The sequence below is a fragment of the Cuculus canorus genome, chromosome 16 (assembly GCF_017976375.1).
Source record: "Cuculus canorus isolate bCucCan1 chromosome 16, bCucCan1.pri, whole genome shotgun sequence".
In the NCBI taxonomy this organism is placed as follows: Eukaryota; Metazoa; Chordata; class Aves; order Cuculiformes; family Cuculidae; genus Cuculus; species Cuculus canorus.
Window position 1 is genome coordinate 15,651,504 of NC_071416.1, and position 27,938 is coordinate 15,679,441.

Here is a 27,938-nt window from a genome sequence, read left to right on the forward strand (position 1 = left end):
CCTTCTGCGCACTTTCATTAGCCCAGAGCCACTAACACTGTCAATGTGAATCTGCCAGCCACCCAGGAGGGGAAGTTTCTGAATGTGCCTAATTAATGCAGAAGTATAAATTCCATTTCAAAAGTGACTTCATTACATACAGTCAGTATTTTTAAGGTATTTAGGCCCTGGAAGATGCAGGCAGGTATCCACTGGAACTTTCTAAGGTATCTACCAATTACATTATATACAAAATTATATTCAATTAATTGCCCTAATGATAAGGGGAAAGCTAACTTGAGCTACTGTTGTTCTATTCTCCAAATCCTGCTTTGAAAATGGTTGATAAAATATTCTTAATTTTGATGCTGGCCAAAAACATGGCACATAATTCCACTTAATTTAATATTGACTTGACCGTCATTCTAAAGCAAATGCAATAACACATGCACACTTCAGGAATAGCTGGAAAAATACATGTAAAAAAGAGCATGATAATCCGATGAAAATCACCAGACCTTTCTATTCATCAGTGATGAATAGAAAGGCTCAGTAAGAACTGCACAGAGGAAGAAGCTCCAAAGGGAATTCAGTTAGTAGGAGTGTGATTATTGATGATTCAGTGTGGAATAAACTTCCTCAGCCAAATCTCTCAGCAGTATTTGGGAGCCCTGAAATGAGAGAAATGCCAGTATTCAAAAGAGGACCAAATCATAGCAGGCTGGACACCACAGAGTATAAAATAGGCTGCTGGATCCTGCTGGATCCACTCCTTTGAGGCACTGCTCACACGGAGCGTTATAGTCTGCTCCAGCCTTCTTTCAGGCACATCACACCCCTCCCGGCCTCTCCTGTCTCCCCTGGGCTGCTGCAGCCCAGCAAGACTGGTTTGAGCTCTGAAGGACTTGGGAAGCGCAGGCTGGTCAAAGGGGGTCAATGGATTATTACAGAGTTTGCAGATGTACACGCACAACCCAGACAGACTACGCTCAACCTTCCCCTCAGATTAACAAGTATCACTTGTGAGAATATGCAGCCACAGAACACTGCTTTTGAACCCATATTAATAATTCAGCTGAAAGGATAGTTTTAGCCCAACTAATAATTCACAAGCACCCGTAAAACTGTTTAAAAATGTTGATTACTTCTATCAGTACATCAGACATGCAAACCACTCCAGTGGGTGACACATCTGATTCCTGATGTGTAAATACCCCACTGCCTCCAAGATCACATGGTATAGAATTAAAATGTTAAGCATATTCTTTTCCTTAGGGAACACTTTATGCCTTTCATTATTCCAGTTTTACATTCATTATTAATACTTTCCAGACCATTTCTCAAGCTAATAGCTCCCTGATTACATATAGCTTTAGTAACTACTAAGAGCACTGAGCAGCTTAATACAGTAATAGTTCTGGAAACATCCATTTCCCATACATAAAGAACTTCAGTGGCACAGTTACCTGAGGTCTTTAACTTTATACAACCGATCTCAACCCAAAAGAAAAGAAAGAAGAGTAAAAATTTGCTTCAAATGATACCTCTTCAGCATGAATATTTAAAACTATGGATTTTTCCCGACATTTATCTGTACCTTTTGAAGTCATACCTAAACAAGGGGCACCAGAAATACATGTTCTCTATTATTCGTCTCAGATGAATTGTGAATATAGCACATAAAACCACTTCCAGCTGTATTATTTAGCAACATGGTCAAATAGGAGTTGTTAAATGAAGTGTTTTACTGAGCAACACCAATGTGTAATGATTAAATAAGAGGCTAAATAATTTTTGTCACGTCATACAAATAGAACAAATGGCAGTGTTTACTGCCCCAGTGGCCAAATCCTCATTAGGCTCTCCCCATAACTAAATCTACACATGAGATGCTCCAGAACATGAGCCTGAACTGGAATGGGTACACATACATGGAAAATGGACCATAGGAGCATTTTTTTTACCATTGCATGTTCACAATGAGACACAAACATTCATATATTGGCCACCACTTTTACCTCTTGTACAGGTGACTGAGCAGAATTCATGCAGCTGTGACGGATCCTTTATCTAAAAGGCAATTTGTATATGCCCGCTGCTAAGTACCTTTACAATTGCACCACGTGCCTCTGATTAAGGACTTTGATCTTCCACGTATTCAAGCACCTGTTTTAGTTAAGCACCTGCATCCCATCGTTAGTTCAATGGGAACTATTTGCCTCTAAGTGCATTTAAATGGAAGCCTGCACACGTTGGGAAGCATAAGACTGAGCAATATTGCTGTATTTATGGTTTTTTTTTTTTGCAACTGTGCACTCAGGGCGCAAAGGATTTTATGGTGGCCGAACTCTGGCTCACAATACCTGCCAGGCAGAAGGAGGTGGGATGGAGCCCAAGCAATGTAAAAAGTGTTCCCAATCCTGTTGCTGTCCCATCTACACCACAGAGGCTGCTGGATGTCAGGGAGATCCCGGGTGAACAGCATAATAGCAGAGCCAACGGACCTTGTTACTGAGACACATCAAATCTGTCACTGCTCTGGTCTGAGATGCTGATTGACTGAATGAGGCGCTTTCAGAGATGAGGCACGTGTGCCATTGCTCCTGCACAGTTGTTTCATACAATCTTTTGCATAAATACAGAGATCCAACACAGGACGTTGTAGGTTTCTAGCTTTAGACCTACTTGTGCGAAGAGGCTATAAACAGGATAAACCAGAATTCACAGAAACTTTTCCAGAAACCTACTTAAAAATCTGAACCGTATTTGTTTTTTCAGTTTACTTTATATACCACTAAATAAACAAAGATTGAACACAATGTGTATAATCTGCAGTAGTATCTAAAGCAGTCTTTTTTATTTGCATGATCTACTTAAATCTTCTGAGATATACTTTTATGCAGAGAAAAATAAATGTTACTTTCATTCTCCTTAAGACCAGTTTTATAGTTTTCCGTGATAAATTATTCTTTTAATTTGAAGTCTGGAAAAGAGACTGAAAAGCTATTTTCTACAGGCTGAAACGTCATTGTCAAAGTAAAATGAAATCATCCAGCTCCTCCAACCTAGAAGTTTTTGTAAGTATAAATGTCTAAAGAAATTCTGACGGAGCTGTTGTTCCGAACCAGTGCAGCAAGTAGTGATGGTAACAAGACTAACAATGATAGAACCAAGCAGAGATAATTTAGCAGATGTATCTTTTTATTATTGCTATTTCAAATGTGCCTGGTCTCTATAGCAGCACCACTCTGGATAAATATTTCCCTTCTTTCCCTTGCTTTTGTAGGTAAATTTACATTTTTCTCTTTAGATAGCAACTATCATCCTAGACACTGACTGTCTTACGTGGGCCAAATTCATCCTGAAGTGAATCTTTCATCTTACAAAAGCTTTAACTGGGAAAATATTGAATTAATTAAAAGGAAGGTTTAGTTTAATTAGAAAGTGATTAATTAGTACTTAATTAGAACACATTACAAGCATAAGAGAAATGAAATTTATGGACCAGTAAAACCAGATTTTAATCCCATATACTCTGAACTCGGATAGCGTGTGGTCCAACATTCATTCCTCCAAGTATGTTTTACTTACTTTATTACCTCACTTATACCTAAGCTGGGAGATGACATATTGCAGAATCTGGGCCTTACGGTGTTGGATAGCAGAGCTATAGTTCTTGCTGCCCCCATAAATCACATTTTCCAGAGCAGCTATTGTGATTACAGCCAATGACTGGCATTGACATGACACTTCTGTTCGTTCCACATCAAACCCAGAGTCACAGTGTTCAAGAAAGGATTCAAGATCTAAAGAATCTTCTTTCAGGAAAAACACCTTTGCCCATAGGAAGTACCCAGTATATGGAATTGTGTACTGCTAAGGATCACAAAAACCGCATCGCTCACTCCTCTCCTTAGACGGCAGGATCAGAGATCCACCACAAGATGCTTAGCCATCAATTTGCTAAGCACTGCTCCGAATGCTCTGTGGTGTTTCACTTCTCCTTCTTGCTCAATATATTATGCCTTTGGAATCCTGCCACCTTTGTCATAACTGATTATAATTTCAGTTTGATGAAAAACTTTGAACAGACTGTTCTGAGTCATGGCAGGGAGCAACTGTATTCATTCTAGAGGTTTAATTTATACCTGCCAAACTTTAGGCATATAGTGCACTAAAAAAGGACTCGTTAGATACAAACAAATTGCTGCCGCTGGAAACTTAAAATGTGCTATGACTCAAGACTCAGTCTTGATTTCTTTTTTTTATGATGTAGATAATTTAAATAATAAGAGAATTCTATATTCCAGAAGGAAGCAGGTAACTCTGGGGCTAATATGATTGAATCTCTCAAAATAAGCATTATTTACTGGAGAGGATTTTCAGATCGTATTAATAAAGGGTTAAAAATGCAATAAACTGCATATGGTAGCACACCAGTATGTTAGGCTACAGGAGAACAGTAAGAAATCTACCCTGTGAGCACTCACAGGGAATACAACAAATCTTCCTCTAGAATAGCATCAGGAGTTGGAACTATTCAGACAGCATGGAAAAAGAATTAGAAAGTCTGTCCTGCCCAAAGTAGCAAGAATTAGAACCCATGGCAGAAGCGAAGCTAAAACTGCAGTACTGTAGGATGTATTTGAAAGCCTGGGGGCAGCCCTGTGGGGGGCACAGGCTGTGGGATGAACACAGAAGGAATTCTTTTACAGAGAGGACTGGATAGATCCCAACCCCTCCCAGCTGCAACTCTACACACAGACAAAACCATCACATCAGCTTTTAAGGAATAACTCCTGCTCACTGCAGGAGACACAAGCATTTTCCAGGGGCTGGTAAAGCTACCCGCATATTCAGAATGAACTCGTACTCTGACTGCAGCAAATAATCATTCCTGCCCACAATACAGCATCAGACAGGGAGGTTTTTTAGGGAAGTTTTTAACAAGTCATTATGCGACAGCTTTCAGAGAGCAGATAACTGGATGTGGCTCCAGGTCACTGACTAAGTAGCATTACTTGCAGCTAGCAAGGAAAAGGTCAACTGTTATTTCTGTAATTAAAAATAAAATCAGTATATACTCAAGCTCCCCCTAATAGACTACAAACATAACTGAAATTTGATCTATAAACCGATCTCCTGGGCAGTGTAACAGCATCTCAATCCAGATAAGCTTATCTGATCCCTAGAAGCAGAACAATCATGTGCAGAGAGCTCCCAGGAGAGACAGTGCTACCCACCAAACTGCTCAACAAGTTGTCAGTGAAGGCTTCACTGAGCTGGCAACCAAGCAGCCAAAACCCTGTTCTGTCCCCAGAGCAGCTGCACATTTTGCAGGAGATGAGGGGTTTCTGTTTGCTTAACAAAGGGTAAGTCTTAGGGTGTCATGGCATCCCACACCAGACACCATTTGAAAACTGATTATTTATTAATGAGACAAATCCTTCACTAGCCTGATGCCGTCTCCACTGAGCTATCCTGAAGCTCCACAGCTGCAAACATGGCTTGCTTCTTTTGGCCTTTTAGTACAGCTCCACTCCATAAAGGGCGACAGCACAAATACTATAACCTTAATATTACCTTAAAAGTGCTCGTCTTCATATAAACATGGCTAATGGGATTTACACTGGACCCTTGAAGAGAATTGGATCCAACCAGTCCATCAGCTTTTGGTGCTCAGAAAGCCATGGACAATCTGTAACTTTTTTCTTGTGTTTGTTTTGGCAGATGAGTCTAAACAAAATGCCAAAGATGAGAGAAAACAAACCTAAACTTCCATTTGCTGGAGATAATCAGCTTCAAGGTCTCAGCTCCGCTGTACTTCAAAAGAAGGAACTGACTCTTCGCATGCTGCTCGCATTGCTGTAACTACGTTAGCCTGTGAAATCCTTACAGAAATAGCAGTACAGCCTGATCTAATTTATTCCTTTTCTTTCCTAGCTATGTCTATATTGGTGTAAAGAGAGATTGAACAACGCTAACATGACTAGTCAAATTTTCCAAGATACCTTTGATGGTAAACCATAAACCAAGAGGAATGAGATTGCAAGACAAATGCAGCCACAATTCAGTACAAAACACCCATAGGTATACCTATAAAAATAACTGTCTGAATTAATTATTAAACTGATTTTATATACTCTATGCTACAAATTGCAAAACTACCCAAGTGACTCCAAAATGTCCCCAGCGAAGCACTTTTGAGAATCCCATGCTGCAATTACATTCTGTTTTACATCTCCTGGACATTAAACACTTTTCATGAGAGGATAGTTAAGTCACTTACCGAAATAGAGTAGATGGTATCTCTCCACCACACACTGTGTTCATGCTTGAGTGCCCATTTTCCAATTAAATTGGTCCATTGTAGCTTTATCGAGCTGTCTGACAGAAAAAGAGTAACTGCCAAGAACTCATTAGTATCTTTTTATCAATGTACTAACTGCTAAACTAAGATTTGATTAGCAATGCGATCAGACGTCATTAGAATTATGACAGCATTGCAGAGAGTGTCTACAGATTGAAAAGTGTGGAGATTTTTCTTATATTCGTAAAAAATAAAAGAAATCCTTACCTTCTGTAGTCCTAAAATGCCTGCAGATACAAGCAAGCAGTGACCTTAAACTGGATTTGTTCCTACAGAGAAACTACCCATTTGTGAGTTATTTCAACAGATTTGTCAAGACAGTGCTGTTTTCACTATTTTATAAGAGAAATAACAAATGTTAACATTGTTCTTCAATTCCCAACAGCCCCAAGAACCAACAGAGAACTCAGTTGTTCAGTGCACACACACCCAAAATCCCCTTCTTTGCCAGATTAAACAAAGAGATGGCATAAAGAACAGATTTATTTGCCTCATGCTGGAAAACTACTCTTCTTTATTTGTATTGTGGCAGCCTCTAGGAACCACAGCGGTGGATCCAATCCTTACTGTATGAGGACAAACAGAATTAAGAGCGTTAATTAAACCACAAGATGCTTAAAACTTGAGCCAAAATACATGCCAAATAAGAAAGAACCATGATAATCTGTGAACTTCCATTCTGTCCACACTGTGCCAAAAGACGTTAGTGAGAGCTATGAATGCTAAATACTTAAAGAGCAAGAGATACAAAAAAGCCTCAGAGTCTGTCTGAGATCCTGCTCAAGATTGGTTTGTGACCCCACACCAGTTTTCATCAAAACTAAGGGAATTTTGACATGAATTTCAATGAGAAAAACAAGCAAACAGTTATCCATGACCTAACTCAGAAAGAATGCAGCTGAAGTCTGCTGCCTAGAAGCGCTCCTAGCAGGAAGCTGGAGCAGTGCACATTTATAACCAAACAGGAAATGTCAAGAAATAATATTTATTTTTAGAAAAAAAACATGAGTTTCAGAAGTTCAGTAAATGTGAATGACTAATGCATAGTAAACCACCAATGAAGAAGCAGGTTTTATTCTTATGATTTCTACAGGAATTATTTTTAGAGCAACATTTCATAAACTTAATAAGAAGGAAAAGAATCCTATTAACCAGAAAGCTGGTCTCCATTTTGTGGCAATTTTGCTCTAAGCAAGACATACAGCTGAAGAATAATTAGGCATAGTAACTACGTTATGCATGTCTTGCTTCTTGTACATGAGGTTCCATTTCTTAATTATAAGACTTACATATTGTTTTAGCTTTGTATGTACTTACCTGCTACCACTGATATCTTCACATGCTGGGAACACCAAACCTCTCCTTGAGATAGTTTGCCTGGACTCCACTGTATTTGCTTGTGGTTTTGTGTTAGGAATTTCAGCAGCTATTGAATTATAAGGAGATTAAAGTGATAATGTAAATTTAGCAAAATAGATGCCAAAGTTCACCACAGAGCAGCAGAAGTGTATGGGAAATTTATTTATTAATTTAGAAGGAAAACAGTATTATGGTGCTATATATATTTTTAAAAACCAGGCAGTGACCTGCAGGGAAGGTTTTGAAGGAGGAGCAAAAGTATGATATCAGGGCTACTTAAAGGTGAAATTCAGCCAGTTCCTTTATTAGGAATCAATCCCAGAAAAAGGGACTAGAGAGGGGTTATTTACCACATGCAGCTGAGGGTTTAGCTACAAGGTTAAATACTTTTTAAAAAAATGTTAAAATATTTTAGATGAATGCCAATTACTCTTCTCGAAACAGATATTTCTCTGATGGGATAAGTGCATTGTGGTGATTAACGAGTGCCCCTTACCACTGGCTATTTTCACTAACAGGTTTGTAAAGATACGTCCCAGCAGATCTCCATAAGCTGCAAGGACCAAACTCCACCTGCAGCTTCTCATTCCCGGTTTGCCGGCAGCGCCCATGCAAGCACTGAAAGATCCTGGTGAGAGCACAGTCGTAGTTCCCTCATGGAAACAAAATCCTAAGCAAGCTAGACTTGTATCACAATATCAAGCCTCTGCCTTTAACTTCAGCAACAGTGACATTTAAAAAGAATAATTTGAGTACAACTAGAAGGGTCAGATGGCTGCATGTGATTTTCCTGTTCAAAGAAGACCCATATTAGTAGGACTCAAAGGCCCTCATGCCAACTGACAGTCTTTATAAAATACATACTGCATATCAGTGAAATTTGCATCAGTTATGAAGTTCCCTGCACCAGTCCTCAATGTCTGCCTTCTCACCAAGGGACATCAATCTCAGCTTAAATCCATCACAGGGTCACCTATGTGGGAATTTCACAGTGCCGCACCTCTTCCACAATGAAAGAATAGAGGATATTGGAAATAAACCTTCCACTGAAGAATCAGCAGCAAAATTAGTGTGTGCAGTGCCATCTGAGGGTTCCCTGACACTGACCCAGACACGTCTGTGTCAAGCAGGTTTCGTGGTAGCAGCGCAGCACGCAGGAAGCGCTCACCCTATTCCCACCCACACCGGAGGGCATTCTTTCCAAGGGCTGCTAAATCACCCTGTGAGGCTCCTCAGGTAAAATGGCTTTGCTCACAGAGAACAAAAATATCACAGTCTGGCTCCAAGTTTAAAGAACTGCTTTAAATTTTCATCAGAGATGTGGAATTGCACTGAAGCCACAGGAAGTAGAACAGTGGTGGATGGTTGAAAGTACCGTCCACAGAGTCCTACTGCAGCTCCCCACCCAGATTCATTGTTTATCACTCTCTAATATTTATCTTTATTTTTATTCCACAGGGCTTGAATCACTCATAAAGTCTTCTAATCAAAAGTGCACAGCACAACTTCAAACATATTCATTCATGCACTGAGGTATTTCACAAGCAGAGCACAGATACGAGGGAACAGCAAGATCTTCTTTGTGACCAACAAAGCCAATGGCAAGAACCTTGTTTTCACAACTGCGTGCCACAAATAAGCACACTGAGTGTTTGCATGCTAGCACGTTTCCTCTGAGCACAAAGCTACCCTTTGTGCACGCCCAGATGGCAAAACACTATGCAAATGGCCGGGCAGGTACTCTCACCATCATTTGGGACTATAATTATAGTAACGATGCTGCTACACACAGAATTATCTAAAAGCCCCACTGAGCTGGGAGCTCATTCAGAGCCTGCTTTACAGTTTATTCTCCAGATGGCTCCCTTTCTAAAGGGGAGATTTCCAGTGGTGAAAATGTGCATTTTTTTGCTATTGAAAATGTTCTTCCTTCGCAGACACGAGAAGCAAAACTGCTGAGGGAAAATAAACTGTACAGCAATTTCACCATTGTTGCAGAGTTCAGACAAGAACTCAGGTCTCTCTGCCCTACCTACCAGTGTCCTGTTCACCGCCTGCTGGTGCAATTGCACGCGCAGACAATGCTGCTGGGTGAGCAAATGAAGTGCATACCTATTGCTGTGTTGTGCAGAACAAGGTCACCTGCGCAGGCCAAAAAGATTCGTACCAACTACCTGCCCACCTCAACAATACGAATCCCCCAAGCTCCAAATCACTGTGTAAAATCTGAAAGGATGAGGTTCCTCTGGATGAGAAACGTAAGGATTGGGCCTTTATTAAGTATTGTGTTTATTTGCAGAAATCCTGAATTGTAAATCACTTCAATTGTACTGTGTACCCACACCTTTTTGTAAGAGCAGTTACAACAGTCACACATGACAGGTTTCGCCTAATAGTTTTTTTCTTTTATATTGCTAAAATCATTTTTAAAACTGCAACACAAAATATATTATTGCATGAATCAGAAGTATTATGACTAAGATAATTGTTTCACTGAATGCATCAGAAGCATTAAAAATTGAGCTCAGAAAAGAAACGCGGTAGAAGTTCATCTCATCTTTTTTAACTATATGTTTGAACAGAAGTGAACACCTGAAAATCACGTGCCTGGTCACCTCCTGTGACATTTTGACAGTTTGAGGAATCTATCATCAGGGAACAACTGGTAAATTTAGTTTGGCGTTAAGGACTCTTTCGCCTTTGAAGTGCTTCATACCAGAGGTTCTGTTTTGAAAGTAGGGCCAAAAGGCCTCTCTGTTTCTTTTTCCTGCCCATGACAGACAGAAACTTAAAAGGGCTGACAGTAAGAGGCTGCCAGTTTGAGAGACTCCCATTCAAATTGAAACACACTAGAAGCAGGGAATGGATGACCCCAGATTTCTTGTTTCCTTGCAGAGGACAGAGTCTGACACTCTGGAATCTCACCATGAAGTAAATTTCACCTACAGAAATAAAGAGTAGGAATATGGATATTAAGTAATGAGTTTATCCAATGGAGAGTAAAACAGGCAGCAAAAGAGATACTATTTTTTTTTTTTTTGAGGAAGATACCACCTTCTGCCCTGGCCATTCTCCTGCCCTGTTCAGAGCCTACTCTTAGCCCAAAAAGCTTCATGGGTGAAGGCTAGATGAAGGCAGGGAGTATGAATCACTGTGCTCTGTTGTCTGTAGATTGCTCCATTTGTTACAAAGGTGGTACACATCTTCCCTGCTATGCCTTGTCCACGAGGAGTGAACTGCAGTCAGATGGGCGGGATGAAGGCTGGTGGTGTGATGAAAGCCATGCTTGTGTGCTACTGAGAGTTCCCAAGCAAGCTGGATGCCATGAGTCTTTTCCAGCAAGAGGGGAAAAAAGAGAGCCCCTGCAGTGAGCTCTGCACACCTTCCCAGACTGAGAAAAGCACAGATATGGCCAATTGGGACCTAAATTACCAATCCTGTGTCCACCCCAACAAGGTCTACAAAGCTCCAGCAATACCTAGTGGGAATTGTCTAATAAAATTCATCTTTGCATCTGTTAGGTTCAAAAACACATTCCTAGACCCACATGTAGACGATATGAACATACCTCCAGTTTTTTCAGTGCCTGAACATAGCAGAGGAATGATTTTCTTTGACTAATCAGAGGCAGATGCAGTAACAAAGTATTTAGGAGCATTATCCATTCTTACTCATAAAGCTGAACAATACTGATGCTTAAGCACATGCTTGGAAAGGCATTTCTCAGATCCTTGAAAGGCTCTCTCAGTTCAGTGATCTGAAAAAAAGTTATACTTCTTGGAAGCCTGCCAGAGCCATGATAAATAATACACTGTCCCTGATAGTTTCAATACAGCAGTTCCCTGAAACTCATTTCAGCCAAAGAGCCTTCCTCTCCTGTAAACACTTTTGATGGTCTTGTTGGTACCTGACATAAATTAATTATTTAAACACAGTTCAAGTACTGCATTTTTCCAAAAATTTTGGAATATAAATGTTTTTAAACCTGGATCCCTCGTTATGTGTCACACAGTTACAGTTGCATGCCTAAGCTGAAAAGGAATTCAAAGTAACAGGAGCCATCTGCATGCAGACATTCTCCCGTTCACCCTTTGCTAGCGTGTTAACCGCACATTTGGATTAGGCAGGAGTTACATGAAATATATGTATGCAGAGGTTACTCTCCTCCTTCACGCAATTACAGTATTTTTCAAGGTTGGATGCAACCTGGATTGGAGTGCAGGGCTGCACAGCCAAATACCTGAGATACGTCATTAAGTTTAGGAACAAATGCTGCACAGGCCAAACTAAACCCTCATGAGGCTGTTGAAGTACACTCATGACTCTTGACTTATTTAAATTAAAAGTTTAAATTAAAAGCACTTTTCTGCACAACCGTGCTCCTGACTTCTTTCTGTTTTTCCATTTCAGATCTTCTTCATTTCTTAATTCCTTTGTAGAATAAGAGTTTATGCTGATTCTGGCATTATGTCCATCGACATATCCTACTCAGAAACTTGCCATTTTTCAGCACAGCAGGCTCTAGGTATCGGTACACGCTATCCAGCCAGAGGAGTATTCCGAACATTTATCAGAGTGTCTGCAGTGGGGATGTGGGGGAGTCTGGCAGCACAAGGGACTGGAGTAAAATTTCAAGTGTTTGTAAATGAGTTTTAGTCACATCGGCCACCTTGCAAACATAAACATAACATCTACAGAGCTGTAGATGGAGGAGGTACGTGTTACTCTTCACTCCTTCAATGCCACGACTAACACAATATAGATGTGCAGAAGCTCATGCAAGAATTCTCCGGAATAATTTTTGGCAAGAATAAAGAGAAGCAGACCAGTAGAAAAGCCGAATTCTGCACAAGGACAAGCACAAACCCACAGAAAACTGTACAACGAGTAAAGCTAAAGGAAAGCTTTTCTCCAAATACAAATCTCTAGGGATTTGTTTAATGATTAAAGAGGAGAGTGAGATGTCTGAATTTAATCCTCCCTCTGCTGCAGAGCCTCTGCGATCTAACACAGGTGATTCCAGGTGACCCCTCCGACCACATGTGGGCATCAATACCAGAATTACCTAAGATTCCTTTTACAGTGTCACGCCCTGAGTAACCCATTGAGACAGACAGTTTCTTCATGTACTTTATAGTGGGTAACCGCATCTGCTCAAATGCGTCTCAATTGGCAATAAAGGGAGCATAAGGTGATTATATTCACAGATTTACCTCAAGCAAGGCAGGTGAGGAAACCTTTAGCATTCCTTGGAAAAAGGCACCAAAACCCAACACTCTACTAGAGCGGAGACTGGGGCTTACCTGCTCCATGTGCTCGAGGGCAGCTGTGCTGAGAGCTTTGAGACATGCTTGGAACAGCAATTCCGAGGCTTTTAGCCAATTTCTTCTGGCTGGCAGAGCCCTTCACTTCACTGGGGAACTGCAGTAGAGAAAAGCAATGCTGCAATGCAAGCGTGCATCTGTGTGGCCGGAAGCGACACATCCCAAACCAAGGCATGGAAAAAGCACGTGGATCACGTTTTGAAGGTATGTTGAAGGATTATTCCAATGAAAGGAGTCAGTGCAAGGTGAGAGGAGCATGGAAATACACGAATGTGAACTGCAGAGTCTAAGTCCCTGCTGCTACAACCCTGTAACATAACAACACTTTTGAATCTAAGTATCTCTGTGAATTCCAGAAAAAGACAAATTACTATTACAACCAGGTTATTTGTAATAAAACCCAGAAATGTGTTTGGAAGCTTCATCCACGGGAAGGTACACTGCAGAAGCACTGCATAAAGAGAAATAGGGCTATTCATGAGGAGAGACATAGGAAGAGCAAGCAACAAAAATGCCTGCATAGGCCATAAATCAGCAAAGAAATGTATCACCGTACAGTGACAAGAGAATTGGGTCCACTTGCAGCCAGCATGTAATCTGCTTACCTTGAGGGGACAGATGTCCCCTCGCAGTGGTCACCTTGAACTCCTCAGAGGAAGCTGACAACAGCAGTAGTATTTCAAATAGCAATTACTATGGATACAGAATCATTCAGGCTGGAAGAGACTTCAGGAGGTCACTAGTTATGAGAGCAGACTTGGTTGCTCTGGGCTTAAGTCTGGGTGTATGCTCCACTGCTTGACTGTCCTCAAGGGAAAGTTTTTCCTTACTTTCTTGTTTCAATTATGTCCATTATCTCCTGCCATGCACCACAATGAAAAACCTGGCTCTATCTTTCTGATAACCTCCTTGTTGATGCTGGAAGCTATTAGGTCTCCCCAAAGCCTTCTCCAAGCTGGACAAACCAAATTCCCTCAGTCTCCCAGCAGGGCATGTGTTCCATCAACTGACCATCTTGGTGGCCCTCTGGTGAACACAATCCAGTCTGTGGATGTTTTTCCTGTCCTGAATACCCAATATCGGATGCAGTATTCCAGAAGTCATCTAACAAGTGCCAAGGAAAGGCAAGTAATCACACCTCCCAATTTGCTGGCTAAGCTGCTGTTACTACATCCCAGGACGCTGTTGGCCTTCTTTGCTACCAAGACAAATTGCTGGTTCGTGTTCAGCTTATGTTCTACCAAGACCCCTCCCAAGTCCTTTTCAGGAGAGCTGCTGAATCCTACCATGCCCAGCATCCCAGCAGACAATAGCTGTTTTCTGAAACCAGATGAACTGTGGCATATGATGAACCAAGAGGTCGCACCAGTGCCCACAGCCTGTGATTTTTAGAGCAAGCCATGACTGTTACCTGAATCTTTAGCCACCTGAAGCCCTTCTTTCCCAGTGGAACTGTCAGTTGAAAGGTCTGACAGAGCTGAAGACTGACAAATGCTTGCCGCTTCCTTTCCTGTGGATGATGCTAATGACTAAGTGGTTGCACTCTCACTCCCCTTAACAGTCTGTATCCAACATCAAAATCCTAAGTATAGGTATCATTTGCTTCACCTCATAGCAGAAATCAAGGTACGAATGGGTCTGGATATAAACAGAAACAAAAGGACAAATTTCCTTCTTCTTAAAGGAATTCCCTTGTTCAGTGTGAGAAAACCACTGCCACATGGCAGACGGTGGCATGGGTTTTGACACACTTTTTTTGGAGACCTTTGTGAAACTCTATGCAACAGTAGTCTGTGCTATCCACTTTTTTGCATATAATATTAAATTTTAAGCCTAAAATTTTGCATATATACATATACAGAACTCTTAAAAGACAAAAGCATTAAGTTTTCTAAGATCAGGTGAATGATTTGTCATCCCTTATTTATTCAGAGAGTTTTGCTTCAGTCTCTGTTTACAGAGTTTTTCTCAAACAGATGGCATTTTGGTAATGTGTTCATTAGTTGAAATTTTCTGATGAAAAAGTTCTGTGAATAATTCTTGGTCTTGGCTTGGAAAACTCCTTCCTGTCAGTCATGTGGATAGTCCAGTTCTGTTTTAGAAAAATGAATCTAGCTCCCTGCTTTGTTTGGAAAATGAGAGGTGAAAGGTGCTGTGAAGTTGAAATACCTTGTTTTGCTGGCAGCACCGCTCCTGACTGTAGAATGATGCTGGAATTATCTGCAAAAGCCAGAGAAACGACAGAACAGGATTTCAATGTCAACAATCAAAGGAACAGAAGGAAAAGCAGCCACAGGCTGCAAAAGTAATGAAAGTGGGATTAAAATTTTTCTCTGCAGCAATGCTAATTCCTCAAGGGGCACAAAGTAGTAGATTTACTCTGGGAATCCTCAGCCAGTTCATTGTGCAGTCAACTTGTCACTGCAGAAAAACTGCTAGTGCACTACTTGTTATCTTCAAGGCATGCATCACTTTTGGTTTCCACATTAATGCTGCGCTCATGAAGGATGCAGGCATGACGTGGCTGAAGAGTAAAGACATCCATTTGCCAAAACTGATGTAATATTTGTCACAGCCATGATTTCACACCTGTTTTTTATTTCTCATACCAAGGTCAATGAAGTCCCTGACTTCACCTGAATCTGCCAACCAAGTGTCCAAATGAGATGGTGATGTCTACAGCAAGTACCAAGAGAGTTGCAGGATGTTTATATTTGCATGGACCATTGAATAGTAGTGATTTTCAGTCATTATTGCTCAAAAGAGTATTTAAAAAACGGTTACTTGGAATGGATAGTTCTGATTGCTGCGTCTCCACGAGCTGTTCTTGGTCTTCAGATGAGATACTGCACATAGATAACGAGACACAGATCCAAATAGCACAGTCCAGTGTGGTTTAGTAAATATTTAAAAAGCTGCATCAATCGTACGGGGTGGTAACAAGTTCTTTTGTGCCACGCTACTGTGCCTCTTCCTGAAAAGATAGGGGTAGGGGTAGCCTGTTGGACAATCAGCAGTCACAGAAATATGGGCTGGTAAATGTCTCAGAAGATGCTGAAGCTCTTCCCCGCCCTGACACATCGTCACACGTGCTACAGCCAGTCCTGACAACTGTTTATCTAACTTTTTCTTTAAACTTTCACTGAACAGATTTACAGCCTCCTTAGATTCCTGCTACTCACACTAATAGTTTTGTCTGGTTTGTTTGTTTTTTTCCTGATCTCTAATCTCCCTAATTGCACTTTAGTAAATTGCTTTTTTTTTTACCATTGGTGGTCACAGAACAACTGCTTACAGTCATCCTTATAAATGTGTTTATACATTTTTAAGACAGTTGCTGTGTTTTTTTCCAGATCAAATACTCAAATTCTGTCTCTCCTCATAGCTTACATATCCAGAGCCTCTTACAGTTTTGGTAGCTATTCTCCTATCTTGTTTGCCTACATCCTTCTTTCAAGAGCAAGTGTAATGCTTGAAACTTGGTAGAGTGCTTCAGCCAAGTCTGACTAGTGCTAAACAGAACAGAAATAACGCCCTCCGATGTCTTACATACGATCCTCCTGTTACTAGAGCTCAGAGCAACAGGACTATTCTGCAGCACTGCACAGTCTATGATCCACTATAATCCCAAGATTCTCTTCTGCAGTATTTTTTGTCTAACTAATAGACCTCACTTGACATGTGCTATTCCTTCCTATCTGACACACCACATAATTTTTCTCCTAGAATTTTATTGTGTTGAGTTCAGACTGGGTCTGCAGTATATCAGGGTCATTTTAAATCTCAGGCTTGCACTCCATGGTTGGAATCTCTGCAAATGTTATAAAAGTGCTGTCCATTCCATCACCCAAGTTATTACAGAAAGCACTGACTAGAACTGTTCTCAGATAATTCCCTGGGAGACCCTACTTGATGTATCCATTCTCTTTAACAGCAATTATCAACAAAGGCTTTTAAAATGCAGGCTTTCATTAACAAGATTATTACAGACTATTATAGAAAAGCCAAAACTGTGGTCAGTAAAACCAGTTACCACGCCTCTGCAGATAAAAGCTGAGTGCTATGCTAAGAAACCTTCGAGAAGTCAAACAACAATCATATGCAATATCAGGGAGAAAGAAATTCAAGTTGCCCACAGCCACAGTCGCTGACAGCCCTCTACACAACTGCTGTTTAACAACTACAGTTGAAGAATATCAGCATGACTATTTCTGTATGCCCACACGATTCTGAACCACAGTCCAATTTAGTTTAGAAAAAAAAAAAAAAGAGGTATTTTGCTAAAATTACCATAGTAGAGGTTTTTCATTTGTATTACCATAGCAACAAAGGACCTAACTTGAAACGAGACCCCCCAACTGCTCCGGGTGAAGTGCATAATGCTCATATTAAGAGACAGCCCCTGTCCCACTGAACTTAGAGGTGACTGTCCCCACCCTGCATCCAGGTGCTGGAGTTCATTCGCACGAAATTCCCTCTAAGACCAGTGCCTTACCAGCAGGTAAGAAACACCGGAGGCCAGAAGAATTGTTATCTCTGCACCCACCGGGGCACCACAGCACACAGGATGGGAGTATTTTGCACTCACTGGTCTGTGACGGAGCCCAGAGTGCTGCTGTCTTCTTAACCCTGACACCAGGATTTAATTCACTGCTTTCAAACGGAGATTGAATCCACACGGAGCAACTTCCACTGAGATGTCAAACAAATTTCATTTAAAAGTAGAGATATGGAATGTTCTACAAATCTCTGACAATCAATAACACCGGAGTGCTAATTGTCACTGTACTCAGCAAGGGTGCCACAAGAACAGAGCACGGTTGTAGCTCTCCTGGAGTCCTCGCTGTGGGTCGGAGGGGAGAGATATGCTGAGATTTCTGCTTTAATGGACACATTTAATGCCACTTCTTTCACTAAAAATAAATAAATAAATAAATAAATAAAATTAGCACGGAACAGGCAAAGCCACAGAAGTTTTAGTGCCAATGACAGCACCCCAGGATGCCACCTGTGGGCAGGCGGCTGCTCCCAATGATGCTGGAAATGCCGGCAAATAAACTCTCTAAGATTTGTTTAGGAGTTTTAGAAGGCGAGCATCCTTTCTCAGGCCTGGGCAACGCGAGGGAGCGAGCTACATCAATCACGTGCAACGAGGCAATGGCCGCTTACAGAATCTATTTCCCCCTTACATGCACACGTATAGATTTTTCCCAGAAATCTTATGCATGTTCTGTTACTTTTGAAGGTGTAATCCCAATGTCATTATGAACTTTGCAACAGTCAAAACTCTTGCTGATCTGGAGCTGGCTCCAGCTCTGCCTGACCGTGCGTTTGAGAGGGGAAAGACTGCCAACAGAGGGGCAATGGGAGCGGTTCATCTGTTCAGCACAGATCATACAGATCACAAAACCTTATCAAAGAACCAAGTGCCTGGGAAAACACTGTTTGAAGGAAAACACGCGATCGGAGGGACATTCTAACTTCCAAATAAACAAAATACAATTACTTAGAGAAACGTAATTCTAGTTAAGCTTCAATTAAAATTATTCCACTTTCCGCAACGGGGATGACTTCTCGTGCCACCAGCGCCTCCCGGAGCGCCGGGTTTGGGGGTGACGGGGCGAACCCCCCGTGCTGAGCATCGTCCCCCCCCGGGGAGCGGCTCGCTCCTCCCCCGGTCCCTCCCGCCCGGCGCCCGCGGGGTTCTCCGCACCATGCGGAGCCCGGGGGCCCCGCCGCCCCCTCCTCCTCCTCCTCCTGGCCGCGGGGCAACTGGCAGGCAAGTTTCCAGGGAAGTTTTTTCCCCCCGGGAGCAGGTCGGGGCGGCGGGAGGGGCCGCGGGCAGAGCCGAGGGGTTCGGTGCGGCGCGGAGGAAGGGAGGGAGAGAGGGAGGCGGAGGGGGGAGGGAGGGGGCGGGGGGTCTTGCGAGCCCGGGCAGGGGTTGCAGCAACAGGTTTTTCTCCCGCCGGCAGGGATGGAAGAGAGGGAGCGTCCCCCCGCGCCGACATCGCCTGCCGGGCTGGGGGGCTGCCGGCAGCGCCCGGCCCGGTCCCGGCTCCCTCTCCCGGGCGGATCGCCGCGCTCGGGAGGTGATGCTGGGGCTCGCCGCTCTCCCTCTGCCGAGCGCCGGGGCTGCACAGTGCGGTAGGGCGCCTTCTCTTTCCCATTGCCTCTTCTTTGCCTAATCCGAAGGTCCTTTATAGCTTTAATTTGAAAATAATTCCGAGGTATCCTTTATATTGGTCTGCTCGCTGGCAACTAACGCATGAAGTTAACTGTTCTTGATAGGAAATGTATTTCTGGAGGATTTTTTTTTCATTGGAAAAGACTTGGGGGGTGCGGGGGGGGGGGACAGGCGTAAAATAACTCTTCCGTGACTACCTATCTCTTCATTTCGGTGGCATAATATCGATCTATACCAATAAATGGCAAACCCTGTACTTTTTTAAAAGCTATTTAAGAGGTTGTTCTGAATATCACTCACTAAAATTCGTTGGCATGAATGTATTTCACAGCAGGATAATGATTACAGTTGTTAGTTTTAATGTATTTCAGAACATTTACCTGGGCTTGTAAGTTACCTGCAAAGTTGCTTCGCTTCTGATTATTACTGGCAGAATAAGGTTCAGCTTTATAAAACCAAACGCTATCATATTTGTCATAGTTCAGTTTGTAGGTTGCCATAAGATGCCAAAAAAGCGTAACTCTGTCCAGATCAAGGAAAGCAATATACAGCTATGAGCCTACTTTTTCAGATTATAGGTTTTTCAGGACAGGTTTTTTCATATTATGCATTGACCTTTGTAAGTTTGGCTTTGATTTGGCTGGAAGTTCACTTTGCAAGCTGAGTTGAAGTTTGAGATCGGTTCTTACTATGTAGAGAGCTGCATGAGTACAGCTTCAGGAGGGTACCCTGACAGTGTTGATACAGTATGGAAATCATGTGTCAGAAGACAGCTGAGTTTGACACTGCTTGAAAATGCTGCTTATTTTAACTATGGGAGGAACAAAGGAAATATCACTAAACTGCAAAGCAGTTTCTCCATGGTATTCTTTCAAAAAGTCACTGTATTCATATCCACCTTGCACTGAAATCTGAAACTTTTTTTTTTAAACTATATTTACAAATGGTAAAAAGCAACAGAGAGAAGTTCCAGGCACTGGGATTGATAGAAGACTCTATGGGAGAGTAATGTATCTTCCTTGCATGCTTGTTATCGCCAAGGCACAACTTTGAATTGTCTGCATCACAGAGCAGTATCAGGACTCCTTGCAGGAGCTCTGATTACATCAGAGATGCACTGCAGAATTCAAAATACTGCAGAGGACACTGAGTGGGGGAAACAACACTTGCAGTAGAATTTCAGCATGTTACTCAAGATTTCTATTTCTTTCCTTCAGAAGGGCACCTTTAATAATTCTTTCCCCATTGTCTAGGAGCCTGGCACCCTTCCTGAATTGCTGCTGAAGGTAGGGGCAGCACAGATCTCTAATTTGATTCCTTCACCAGACATAATGGATAAGAATATCATCTTGTGCAGGCGAGATTTTTGAAAAGATGTTATATCTTGCTTCGCATGCTCACCAGACTATTGAGAGTTACCAAGAGCCCGAGCTGTGGGCCAGTTATTCTGTATTACTGTAGTTTCTAGAAGCCAGAACAGCGATCGGGATTGTATAATGTAGTAAGAGGTAGTTCTTGCCTCAGTAAGCTTATAAACAAAATAGAAAACAATGCTTAGAGATGAAGTTATTTGCCCAAGATGAGAACACATTATCAGCAAGGGAGCTGGAGAGATGATCTGGGCTTCACTAACTCCCAGGCATTCAAAGGGCAGAATGCGATCTCAGACAAGGAGGGATTTTTACCACTGGGCCTTACTTAAATGGAGCAGTTTTATTTGAGTATTTTACTGTTACAGCATATCCTTGTTTAACTGTTGGGAAAATTGTTGCTATAGGCTAATGTGTTTCTCTGACCTTATATTCCACTGTGCTGTCTTTAGTTCTTAATGCATTTCTTACAGCCATCCCCAATGTCATCAGTCTGCAATGTATCTATAAAACAGTTTGGTCATTTTTTAAGCTCAATAGCAAAAACCTCTTTCCATTAATTAGATCTTTCCCATCTTAAAGCAGTGCTAATCATCATTCTGTAGAAGCACCTTCCGAAGGAAAACAAGAAACATACAGAGAAATATATGGGTTTACTTCTTTCACCGTTCTTCAAGCCAGGCCATCTTTTCTGTTGTCCTTTATTTTCTCCTTATTCTCCTCTGTTAGATACGATGCTATGTATATCTTAGGCAAAGAACATGTAAATAACACATAGACAGCATCGAATACTGTAGCTGCCTGTGTGGGATCTGTGGGCTTGCCAGTTCTGGTTATGGAAAAAGGAGGAGTTAGCTTTCATAAATGCAGCCATTCAGTGTATCACATGGGGGATTAATTTGTCCAATTTATTGTTTTGCACAGGTCAAGAAGCTGGAAGTGAAGAAATAAATTTTTTTTTCTTTGCTCTGTTGTTTCTCAGTTGATGCCTTAGGGTTACAGCATGTCTGACACACGCAGAACATTTACATTTCCCTCTCCCCATTTCTTCCCATTGTGTCAACAATGGATGCTGTGGGAGATCAAACCACTGACAGAGGTGAGCTGCCCCCTCATTTTTCCTGGCTGAGATTCAGCAGATGAGTCGTTGCTAACCAACATCATCTGGTATTACAGAAGGGAAAATGGTTAATAGCTCCCATTTATCCATATTCTTCTATCAATGATAATCTTTTCTATGTTTAGTCCAGCCCTACCTTAGACATCATTGAGGCAGAGCGGAAAACACTTGTTTCTAAGTGAAACAACAGTTACTCTATGAATTAGAACCCTACATAGCATACATCAGGTAGTGCTGCTTTCCTGCATCAAACCCATACCTTGAACTCCCAGTAGCATTATTTCTACAGATAGTATCTTGGGAATGCTTTAACAGAAGACCAGCTCTGAGGTCATGAGGAGTATTTCATGTGATAGGACTGTATGTCAGAGTAGTTGCAAGTTCAGCTGCTCACCCTTCCTCTGTTCAGTGTGCTTTAGCCAGCACCAGCGGAGCCAGCTATCACTCCCCTCAGATGCCGTCGTTTATCTGAGTCCTGCAGCTTTTCCACTGGGCAATGCTGCAGAGTGCCATCATTTGTCATGAGGCTCCACTGATAATCCCAGTATTGGATAGAATTTCCTAGAAAGTGACTTTTTAATAGAATTACATTTCATGTTAACTCTCTTTCCAGGTGGGGGAAAAAAATATATAGAGATGTTTGGGTCAGCAGGCCTTGGTCAGCCTATCTTGAGGCAAGAGACAACCCAAAATTGACTGGAAGTTTATTTGAGTGCACACACCAGTGGGATTTTGTCATTGTTTGCACTCACTGTTACTTCTGGAATTCAGACTCACCCATCCCCTGCTGTGGGGATTATGGGAGTCATAACTCTGGAGCAAAGACAGAGCAACTCAGCAACATGAGCAAGTATGTGGTGATAAGGCACTAAAAGGTAAACACAGTTAAGATTTTGGCATGGGGAAGAGCTTACTTGCCAAACAGCTGTTCTCACATCACTAGCAAGGGTAATAAATTTCCCACTTTAGACTAGGAGCAAGATGACAAAGCTTACCTCTTCACTTATCTCAGGCCAGAAAATAGCACCACAGCTCTTGGAAGATCTGAATCATGCCTTGTCCATTCTTGTATATTCCTGTAGATTTTTCTTTACCACATTCCCTGAAGGTAAGTAAATTAATCATTTCCTTTTGTACTAAAGAGGATTACTGGTGAGGAATCAGGAAATATCACTCCATCCAAAGCTCACCTAGAACCACCTGTTTGTAAGAGTATGTAAGGAAGTGCTCTGCTCAGAGTAATCCCTCTGGGAAGTTTAGGAGCAGGACGGAGATAGTATTTTATTGAAAGCAGCATTGCAAGTCCCCTTGCAGTAAGGAAATCCTGTTGCTGTTAAACTAGAGTGCCATGTTTTGAGTACTTTACTGTTGTGTATGCATGAGGTTTTCTTCTGTAATAGGTATGTAACAGTATTGATATGGTTTATAAACTCCAGCTTCTGCAAATGACAGGTCTGTGTTTAAGGAAGTCATCCTAGCAGGGATATATATCCCCAGGGTACATGTCAGAGAGGAGGTACGTACAGCCAGGAGAAGAACAAACCTAGGCACTGCTACTGAAGCCAATCAAGTGTAATATTTACTACTTCCCTGTGAACCCCAGCCTAGGAAGTCAGAATCCTTGTGCATAATTAATATATATTTATTGTACAGACTACTTAATAAAGAAATACTCTTATCAAATTAAACTTGGTGACTCCACACATCATGCTGCACAGATGGGAGATTTAGAAGCAGGACTGTACAACTCCTGCATATGCGCAGACTTTTGGTCTGACTTTTAAAATGCAGTGAGTTAGGGAGGCAAGAAGTTTAACATTTCCAGTGCCTGTTTTTTATACCCATTGGAACTCTGTGGTCACTTCATTGCACAGGCTTTACACTAGTGTTGTGTGAGCAGAATTTTAACACAATTTTTCAAAGTCTGCATAAGAACTGGTTGGTCTCCTATAATCAGAGATGAAGGCAATCATCTTGGCTCTCGGCTGCTGCTGAATCTATTGTAAGGACAAAGACCTATTACTGCAAATAGAGTGTCAGTTATAACTGAAATAATATTCCAATGTTTGTGTAGAAATCATGTATCTCCTTGCAGTCTTTTGTAAATGAGGCCATAAAAAGGGAGTTGCCATGTCATTTAATAAGCTCTAAACATTTTATGAGATCATCAGTACGGCAGGGGGGGTGTCCCCAAAATTGTTTCTATATGCCCTTATAGAAATTAGTCTTGTACTCACTGTTTTTAGAGTGTGTATTTACTGAATAACAACATAATTGACTTCCGATTCTTTCTATATACTTCATGGATACTAAAATAAGATTTATGTGTAATAGTTAAGTTAAAACATACAGCTTCCTGTTCTACAGAAAACGCTTGAATTCTGTGCTCTTACGTGATACTGTCATAATTTTTGTACTTCCGTTCTGAATCAGGAATATCCTGACACATGCAGGAACTATTCCTGGTTTTCCTCCATATCTGCTGGGAACTGAGACTTCTGTATCTGAGACAGGAGAAGCCCCTCAGTGTGACAAATGTGCCAGACAGAGCTCCTGAACAAGGGACCAGCCCTTGACAGAGTCAGTTCTACCCAGCTGGACAAACCCAGCCTCAGCAGAATGTACTTCTGAATATACTCAGACATTGCTGTTTTCTTTCCAATTGTTTTTACCAGCCTTAAGTGTTTTTGAGCTGCAACCACTGTATTTGTTCCAAACTTGAAAACAACCTCTCATTCACTCACCTCATATATCTGTTTCTTATTCCAGAAGACACTTGCAGAATAGCAAAGTGATGTGAAGTTATCTGCCAAGATGACTCTTCTACCTGGAGAAAATTCCGACTATGACTATAGTGCCCTGAGCTGTGCTTCAGATACTTCCTTCAACCACACATTCTTCCCAGAAACAGAAACCCTTAAGGGAGTCTTTTACCAAAGAGCCAAGCTAATTCATCCTCAAGAGGATCTCTTGAAAGGCTTTCACCCTGATGATCGGAAGCATCATATCATTATAAACGTAGGGGGCATTAAATATTTGCTGCCATGGACCACGCTTGATGAATTCCCATTGACACGTTTGGGACAACTAAAATTCTGTAACAATTTTGACGACATTCTAAACATCTGTGATGATTATGATGTGACGTGTAATGAATTCTTTTTTGACCGCAATCCAGGAGCATTCAGGACAATCCTGACCTTTTTGCGGGTCGGAAAACTTCGGCTCTTGCGTGAGATGTGTGCACTGTCTTTCCAAGAGGAGCTGCTGTACTGGGGAATTGAGGAAGACAACTTGGAATGGTGTTGTAAAAGGAGATATCTGCAAAAAATGGAGGAGTTTACAGAAATTAATGAACGGGAGGATGACCTCATAGAAAATGAAACAACAGGTGAAACAGTAGAGGAGACAAAAATTGGCTCATGCATGAAAAAGTTGCAAGATATGGTGGAAAGGCCCCAGTCTGGCCTCCCTGGAAAGGTGTTTGCTTGTTTGTCTGTTTTATTTGTAACTATTACAGCAGTGAACTTATCCATCAGCACCATGCCTGACCTGAGGGAGGAGGAGGAAAAGGTAAGTTAGCTTTTCAGGATGAAAAGTGGTATGTGCTGGGAAGAGCAGAACAAGTTCAAAGTCTGGTGGTGTTGATTTCAATGGGGATCTTGCAGCTGTCTTTAGAGAGGGGGAAACCCCGCAAAAATATTTGAAATCCTACCTGTCTGTGTTCAATTACATGTAAGAGAATTGGTCATATCAAGTTTTATGTCCAGAGAAAGTTTTGTTAGCGTTCACTCTTCTGTACCACTGTACCTCACCTTGTTAAGCTTTGTATTTGCTGTTTAGAATGCCTGAAATTACTGAGCAATATCTTCTGCGGAGTAAGTATTCTTTTCTACATTTTGTATTTAACTTGTTCCAAATTGTCAATGTGTTTCCCCATAGCAACAGCTTCAATTCCTTTCGTATTTTGGGTTTAAAAAAAAAAAAACAACACAGAAACCTCTCTTCCTGTCACCGTACCAACTAAAATAGTTATTATCCAGTGCCGATTACAAACTCCTCCTCTTTCCTGCAGGGCGAGTGTTCCCAGATGTGCTACAATATTTTCGTTGTGGAGTCTGTCTGTGTGGCATGGTTTTCCCTGGAGTTCCTGCTAAGATTCATCCAGGCAAAGAGCAAATTTGCATTTTTGCGGAGACCGTTAACCCTGATAGACATAATAGCCATTCTGCCATACTACATCACTTTGCTAGTAGACACCACTTCAGTGGGCTATAAAAAGCCCAGCTCTGGGAGCATCTACCTGGACAAAGTAGGTCTGGTCCTCCGCATTCTCCGTGCCTTGAGGATTCTCTACGTCATGCGGCTGGCCAGGCACTCGCTGGGGCTGCAGACGCTGGGGCTGACCGCTCGCAGATGCACCCGGGAGTTTGGTCTCTTGCTGCTCTTCCTCTGTGTGGCCATCGCTCTGTTTGCACCACTGCTGTATGTCGTTGAGAACGAGATGGCGGACTCGCAGGAGTTTACCAGCATCCCTGCATGCTACTGGTGGGCTGTCATCACCATGACCACAGTAGGCTACGGAGATATGGTTCCCAGAAGCATTCCTGGCCAAGTGGTGGCACTGAGCAGCATACTGAGTGGCATCCTCCTCATGGCATTTCCAGTCACCTCCATCTTCCACACTTTTTCACGCTCCTACATTGAGCTAAAGCAAGAACAGGAAAGAATAATGTACAGGAGAGCACAGTTCTTATTAAAAACAAAGTCTCAGATAAGCAACGCGTCACAAGGGAGCGATATTTTATTCCCCAGTATCTCTTCTGAGGCTAGGGACAATGAATGAAATTTAAGTTACTATTTCTCCTGATGTCAAGTAATGTTTTGTTGTATCCGATTCCATCTTTTAATTTGTTTTGGAAGCATTTTACAAAGGTAACCCTCATATTAAAATGAAGAAAAGGAGCTATTAACCAGGAACTGATGTGGTTTAAGAAATCTGTTATTAAGCCATTTCCAACCCCAAAGTGTAATGTATAGGACAGATCTTTCACAGTGGGATTTTAGGAATTAAAAGTTCTCTGACAAAAAAATAACCAATAACATATAATTATGTTCATGACAGCCTGGTTTGCCATTTGCAATACACATTTTTCCAACAGAATCACAATGTATATAATCATTAAACAGGCTGCCATTTTTCATGTTCTTCTTGTATGTAAATAATGTAAATATAATAAAATGGCTGAATTCTCTCCCAGTAAAACACCTTAGAGCATAATGAAAATAACCACAGATGTTTGTCCCACTGTGCTCTTAAAAAAATATTAAGTAAGCTTTGTCATTCACTACAGCAACTGCACATTTCTTTGTAAGTCAGCCCTAAGCAGCAGAAAAGAAGGATTGAGCTGTTGGTATCATAAACTTGCTACAAGTATAAATACTTACAGCTCACCAGCTTCAAAATTTAATTGAGGTTACAGTGTTGATCCTCTGTCATTAAATGCAGTATTCCCAGGACCAAAGTCTTTGAGTTTTGTAATATTTAATATTATAATCAAGAAGTTACTAGCTTCAAATCAAATGAAATATGCATGATGAGATTCCACTCATACCCGACCATCTGTTTCCATGTTTCCACTTTACCTCGGATATGAAACAGAATTAAAAGAGGCCTGTTTCCAGGGGACACCCTACCATTACTTGGCAAATCAACGCTGCAGATACCCATTCACATTCAGCTTTTGGTTCTTCAAAACGAGCAGAAAATATATGGCCATGGGAAGTTGCCAATGGTGAAAAAAAGGAATTTGACTCATGGAGTGGAGAGGTACTGACAGCTTTATCCTTTGCTGTCCTCAGATGTGGAGGACTGAAGGCTTTATTAACTGTACCTTTGTCGTCATTACATGCATCACAGTAGCGGAGATGGTTTTAAATAGGATATGAAAAAGCAATTAAGGCCCCAAACCACAACTATGTGCTCTTCATCCACATGTGTGTCTTGGTTTAGGTTCCCCTGCTCAAGACAGTAGGGTCACGTGGGTCAATGAGACACTCAGGTTTGGCACAGGTTTCTATGGAGATTAATGACAGGCCTCCCGTTTATTGTAGAGGGAATGAGAGTGGCTTGCGTAATAGCTCAAGAGAAGAAGTCCAGAACTCTTAGAAAAAGAATTAAATCCACTTGTTTGGTTTCATCTGTGTTCAGAAGTCAAGAAAAGCTAATCTG

General features: G+C 41.6%; 1 protein-coding gene across 2 annotated transcripts; it reads left to right on the plus strand.

The window, feature by feature from the left end:
• The first annotated feature begins 18,956 nt into the window (after nt 1-18,956).
• KCNG1 (potassium voltage-gated channel modifier subfamily G member 1) lies at nt 18,957-27,786 on the plus strand. 2 transcript variants are annotated; one of them, XM_054081890.1, is made up of 3 exons: nt 18,957-19,176; nt 24,476-25,279; nt 25,782-27,786. In XM_054081890.1, the coding sequence occupies exons 2-3, from the start codon at nt 24,521-24,523 to the stop codon at nt 26,550-26,552; spliced, it is 1,530 nt and encodes a 509-aa protein (XP_053937865.1). In that variant the 5' UTR covers nt 18,957-19,176; nt 24,476-24,520; the 3' UTR covers nt 26,553-27,786. The 2 variants fall into 2 exon arrangements, with proteins under 2 accessions (XP_053937865.1, XP_053937866.1); XM_054081891.1 differs by lacking the exon at nt 18,957-19,176 and adding an exon at nt 19,426-21,685.
• The last annotated feature ends 152 nt before the right edge of the window (nt 27,787-27,938 follow it).

Coding starts and splice junctions, on each gene's coding strand:
- KCNG1 (XM_054081890.1), top strand. CDS start 24,521: ATGACTCTTCTACCTGGAGAAAATTCCGACTATGACTATAGTGCCCTG. Junction 25,280..25,781: donor TGAGGGAGGAGGAGGAAAAG/GTAAGTTAGCTT, acceptor TCTTTCCTGCAG/GGCGAGTGTTCCCAGATGTG.